Consider the following 6,370-nt stretch of genomic DNA (forward strand, 5'->3'; position numbering starts at 1 on the left):
GTAGGCGGAATACAAGTGTCCGGAGCTTGAGCAAAGGGTTCAGGATCGTTGGTGGGACTAGACTTTCCAGAAAGCCTCATCCAGGCTTTTTCAATTACTCTTTCCAGACTTCGTCTGAGATTCATGCTTTAGCCAACATTCCTTAGCTCTGAACACATTTCCCATCCTCATCTTTTCCTTCTTTTTTTGTTTTTTTTCTCTTTACATGCTTAAATGTAGACCATTCTTTGTGACTCTTTTTCTTGGCAGAATCCCGGCAAGAATGAGGAGGACGGTGCTGCGGGGAGAAGGTTCATGTCTTTGAGCTTAGGGGTTCTTCCGTGAGTTCAATGGTTTTCCCAATGATTCCTCCTGCCTACAGTTCCTGGCATCTGACCTTCACCCCTTGGCTGAGCATTGCATACAGCTCAGGGCACCTCCCTCCGCCACTCCCCCTTTCTCCTAGGCTCCCTTCCCCAGGAATTTCATCATATCCTAGAACAGCCAGAACATTTGTGGTCTATTTCTCTCAGTTAGTGTTTAACCAGACATCTGTTTTAAGGGATGGGCTGAACTGATGGAAGGAAGATTGATAGCCTGAAACTCAGAAAGACAATTTCTGCAGGGTAACTCCTTGTTCTTAGAGGAGAGGGAAAGAGGACAGGAGGCCAGTGGCACAGAACGGAGACACAATGGGATCTGGCTTCACCTCCAAGGACACTTATCTAACCCATTTTAACCCTAGAGATTACCTAGAAAAATATTACAACTTTGGGTCCAGACATTCTGCAGAAAACCAAATTCTCAGGCATCTTCTGAAAAATCTTTTCAAGATCTTCTGCCTAGGTAAGTGTCTGGTAGTGTGTCTGCCCTCTAAATATAAGTCATTTAGAGAGAGTCTCAGGGCATGACTCTGTAGTCATGGTTACCTGACAGTTCTTTTGGCATCCCCCACTTATTTAACTAGGATAAATACTAATGTTGGTACAGGTATTTTATAGTTGACAAAATGCTTCTATACATGTATCCATTATCTATTTAGTTGGGTAAAAGGGAAACCAGAGGATCTACCAGGCCATCCTAAGTCTACATTAATTTGCTAGGTGATGGGAGTCAGCTTTTTAAGCTCAATGGGCCACTTACATGGAGATTCTAATACTGTGCCCTATTTAGATCCTAACTCGAGGGACCGTTGTGAATATGCATGAGATAAAGACCTCCAAATATATGAAGAATTGAGTGCTTTTAGGAGAAAGACATTATATAATTTTTTTTTAAATTAACTTCACCAAAAGTATTCCTTAATAGATTTTACATTCTCTGTGTAACAGCCTTCCTGGATCACTGGTCTGTTCACCAGATGCAAATCTTTTTTTCCTTTCCCAGACTTGAAAATAGACCAACAGCATGCCTCCACCCTGAATCAGGGAATGCAAAAAGGGAAGATTTTTTTTCTCTTTGACTTTTCATTTTCTCCATGTTTAAGATTTTTTAAACTGAGGGGCTTTATTTAATTTGAGTGAGGTATTTTTCGATATTTTTGATGTTCGTATTTTTTTGATACACACTTCTGTGATGTAAATTACAGTTTTCTTAAAAGACGTTTAAAAATAAAGAATTTGCGGGAAGAGTTGTAAGTAGAGTGGTGGCCCCTGTCTTTGGGGGTCTCCAGTGTAATCCCAGGGAAGAAAATGTCAATTGAGCTCTGATGCTGCCCCCGCCCCCCGCCGTGCTCCTTGCTCACCCCCTCCTCCTCCCCAGATGGTGTGAAAGGAGACCTCCTGATTGACATCGGCTCGGGCCCCACCATCTATCAGCTCCTCTCTGCTTGTGAATCCTTCAAGGAGATCATCGTCACCGACTACACGGACCAGAACCTGCAGGAGCTGCAGAAGTGGCTGAAGAAGGAGCCGGAGGCTTTCGACTGGTCCCCGGTGGTGACCTACGTGTGTGACCTTGAAGGGAACAGGTAGAGTTCTTGGCTTGCTAAGCGTGCCTGAGTGACAGTTTTTTTCTTCTTTTTTCTGAATACTAAAAAATTATTCTTACATTCCAAGCTGAAAAAAGCAAGAGATACAGAAAGAGACCAAAGAGGTGTCCTAATGGAGAATGACAGCTAACGGAAACGGGGGAGATGAGAGGTGCTTGTGTGCGTGTGTGTGTGTGCACGCACGTGCTTGTGTGCACAGAACAGCAGCAGACACAGGGAGAGAGCTGAACAGGTGGATACTGAGCCAAGAGAAATGGATGAAAAACGTCCCAGGCCTACGGGAGAAGGCAACGTGCAGGCGGGCACCATGGGACCTCGTCTGAGGACCCTCAAGGGAGAGGCTAACTCAGCTCCTCCTCAGCAGCCTCTGGGTGTCAGGGCTCCCCCCGCCTCCCCAGGGCTGTTCTGACACTAGCCATCTCGGCCCACAGGTCTTAGCTGTGAGTGTGGCTAATGCTGACACCACCAGATACGACAAAAAACTGACCAGTTTTTTTTTTTTTTTTTAGCTGAGATAAACAACATAAAGGAATTATTTGAGAAAAATTTATTAATCACCATCCATCAAATTCCAGTTTCATGTAGTCAGTACCAGCGGTCAAAGACATACTACAAGCAAATGCATCTTGTTTAAAAGATTGATTTCTCCCCATACAGGAAATTGGTAATAGGTGACTAACCAGGGGTGGCCAGGTCTGCAATTCCCTTGTCTGGGGTCCCGAGGCCTCCATCTCCTGCTGACTGTCTTACTGGGTCCACTGTCCTGCCCACTGACCATTAACTCCGAGAGCAGCATTTCTTTGCTATTGTGTAAACCACTGAGATTCCAAAGACTGCTTTGCAAACTACATAAAAAGATGAGTGTTTTCCTTCTGGGATCCTGCTGGCTCCGTCTGCCTGCTTCTTATTTATTTAGCTTTTGGGGACAGGGTCTTGCTTTGTCACTAAAGCTGGAGTGCAGTGGCACAATCACAGCTCCCTGCAGCCACAGACTCCTAGACTCAAGAGATTCTCCCACCTCAGTCTCCTGAGGGGCCAGTACTGCAGGTGTGTGCCACGGCACGTGGCTGACTTATTCTATTGTTTAGGTTTCACTGTGTTGCTCAGGCTGGTCTTGAACTCCTGAGCTCAAGTGATCCTCCTGTTTCAGCCTCCCCAAATAGTGGGATTATAGGAGTGAGCCATGCCACCCGGTCTGTCTGCTGCTTCTTACGATGTAGTTGCTGTTATACTTTATTAATTTTTTATGGTCTTGTGCTGTTGTTGGGTTTTTGTTTGTTTTTTTTTTGTTTTTTTGTTTTGTTTTTTTTTTACATTTTTCCTGTCTTCCCCCTTCTTTACCCATAGTTTAATTTTCACATGACTCTCTCTGCCTTCCTGATGCCCCCAATCTAGTGCTTCCTGTACTTTTCCTTCTGTGCTTATAGGCTGCACATGTTACGTCTTACCCAGCATCCTGTCTTTACATTACACTGTGAAAGCATGTATTTTTAAAATTAACATATTTCATCATTTGTTAAGGAAAGGGCTCTGATTTCCTGGCAAGACAATCTCCTTCGAGACATGAGTACTAATACTTTTTGGCTCTAAAAATGGAAGGAACTAACGTTTGCTCATTCATTCAACAAACCTCTACTGGGTACCCATGATGCCCTTTGTACTAGCCACTGAGATAACACAGTGAACACAACAGAGGAGGGCCCTTCTCTCCGCAAACTCGTATCAGGAAAGGCAGGTGGGTGCTAGGTCATTTTAGGGCTTTCTGGTCCAAGTTAAAGATTGTGGACTTCAGGTAGAAGGAGAAGAAATTAGAGGTATAATCAGGAGGGTGATGGGACCTAATTTACATAGATAAAGATCTCCCTGGCTGCTGTGTGAAGGAGGGCGTAGAGAGGTAGAGAGGATTGCAAGGGAACAAGAAAGCAGAAAGGGGACAATTTAGATCCAGGTGAGAGATGCTGGTGACTTGGACTGTGGCGATGGAGAGAGGTAGATAGTCTTAAGGTTGATTTTTGACTGAGAATGAATAATCGTTGGTCATGATTCGTTATGGAGGGTGAGGAGATGGAAGTGTCAAGGATGACACTGCATTTTCCTGAACTTGAACAACAGGAAAATTGAGGTACCATTCCTGAATCCCAGGGATCAATATAAAATCATGAGGATGTAACATCTTCCTGAAGAAGATGCCTGTTTCCACTCTCTTCTGGAAGTAATGATCCATTCATTTCTCTGTAATTGCATTGTAATCAATCCCCGTCTATTTGCCAACTTTTATTTCTGAGAGTCAGTTTCCCTTCTGAAACTAACTCCAATGCCTGCTTCTATTTCTTTAGCTTCCTGTTGTCTTTCAATATGTCACTGACATATTTCTTCCTCTCAAGGCTATTAGGAGAATTCTAACTTTATATTTATTGTCTTGCATATTGTGGATACACTTGTTGGTAGCAACATGGATTGTCTAATGTAAATCATCAAAGGGTCTCATTGGTGGCACAATTCTTTACAAAACAGCAGTATGAATAAACTAAAGGTTTTATTCTGTTTTGTAATTAACATTTTCACTGTCATCTAGAGTTGCTTAATTTCCCCTGGCTTTACGCTGGCCTTTTATCCCTTTTACCTGTATCAGGCAGGGTAAGTCTTGAAATAGTGTAAATCTTCCAACTTTGTTCTCTTTCGAAATTATTTTGGCAATTGCAGTGCCATTATATTTTCATATAAACTTTAGAACAACCTAGCCAATCTCTCTTTTAAAAAAACCATTGAATCCTCAAATGGGGTTTCTTTGAGCTTACAGATCAATTTAGCAGAATGACATGTTAAATCTCCAGTTCATGAACATGACTTATTTCTTCATTTATTTAGGACTACTTTAATTTCTCTAAACAATCTTTAGTGGGGGGGGGATAATTTATTCTGCAGCAATAGATAACTAATATATATGATGCATCTGCCTATCTTTTCCTACTCTTTTATTTTCATATTGTTGGTATTTTTATACTTTTTTTTTTTGGCAAATAGTTTAGAGTAAGGATGGCTTTTTAATCCAGACTGACAATTTCTGCTTTTTAACTGGATTGTGTAGTTCACTTACATTTAGTGTAATTACTGATATTATATGGTTGAGTTTAAATCTACCATCTTAGTGTATTCTATTTTTTTTCTATGTTTTCTATTTTTCCTATCTGATTGTTGTTCATCTGTGTCTTCCTTCCTTGTTTCCTCTTGGGGAATAGAGTAATTTTTAATATTTCACTTAGAATAAGTGAACACATTTTTAATATTTCTTTTTATCTTTTCTATTAACCTCTTCCATGTTTTGCATGAGTTTGTGAGGTTTTCTAGAAATTACAAAAAGCATCCTTAATTTATTTATTGAGAATAAACCTTATTTATTATATTACTACCCTATACAAAAAAAGCATCCTTATTTATTTATTACCTTATTTTACATATTACAACAGTTTGATTTCCTTAACCCATTCTTCTGCCCCTTATCTTCTTGTTGTCGTATATTTTTTTCTTAGGTATAAAGAATACATTGTTATTATTTTGCTTTAAACAGTCAGTACAGTTATTTATTTTTACTGTTTTATTTTTAATTGTGATAAAAAACAATGAAATTTACCATCTTAACTCTTTTTAAGTGTACAGTTCAGAAACACTAAGTATGTCCACATAAATCTGTAGTGTTTTCAACAATATATATTCAACACGAGGAATTTTGGACTGAATATTTGTGTCCTTCCCCCAAATTTGTATGTTGAAATCTTAACCCTGAGTGTGATGGGATGAGGAGGGAGAGGGTTTGGGAGCTAATGAGGCCATAAGGATAAAGCCCTCATGGATGAAACTTGGGCTCTTATAAAAGGGGGCCCAGAAAGCTCTCTAGCTCTTCTTCTACCAGGTGAAGATATAATGTAAAGTCAGCTATCTGCAATGCAGAAGGGTGTCCTCACCTGAACCTTACAATGCCAGCACCCTGATTTTAGACTTCCAGCATTCAAAACTGTGAGAAACAACTATGTCTATTGTTTTAAACCAGCCAGTCTAAGGCATTCTATTATAGAAGCCCAAACGGGCTAGTATTATTTATATGTGTGTGTGTGTGTGTGTGTGTGTGTGTATAATACACAGGGTGACCATAAAGTTCATGTGCAATTTAAAATAGTATGCTTAAAGAAAGATGGAAACTTTACCTCTTACATGTTTACATGGATGGAGCTAGAACATATTCTTCTTAGCAAAGTATCTCAAGAATTGAAGAAAAAGTATCCAGTGTACTCAGTCTTACTATGAAACCAGTTTATAGCTTTCTTATGAAAGCTATAACCCGGCTCGGTGCCTATAGCTCAACCGGCTAAGGCGCCAGCCACGTACACCTAAGGTGGCAGGTTC

At 40.6% G+C, this 6,370-nt stretch overlaps 1 protein-coding gene across 1 annotated transcript in view; it reads left to right on the plus strand.

Annotated features, from left to right (window-relative positions):
- Positions 1 to 363: 363 nt before the first annotated feature.
- NNMT (nicotinamide N-methyltransferase) overlaps positions 364 to 6,370 on the plus strand; it is a 15,534-nt gene continuing 9,527 nt past the window's right edge. Inside the window, exons 1-2 of the mRNA XM_003794788.3 lie at positions 364 to 825; positions 1,741 to 1,948. Of these exons, the coding sequence (XP_003794836.1) occupies positions 672 to 825; positions 1,741 to 1,948 (362 nt within the window). The 5' untranslated portion in view covers positions 364 to 671. The remainder of the gene's footprint in view (positions 826 to 1,740; positions 1,949 to 6,370) is intronic.

Source organism: Otolemur garnettii, unplaced genomic scaffold, assembly GCF_000181295.1.
Source record: "Otolemur garnettii isolate 467f Iridium unplaced genomic scaffold, OtoGar3 scaffold00086, whole genome shotgun sequence".
In the NCBI taxonomy this organism is placed as follows: domain Eukaryota; kingdom Metazoa; phylum Chordata; class Mammalia; order Primates; family Galagidae; genus Otolemur; species Otolemur garnettii.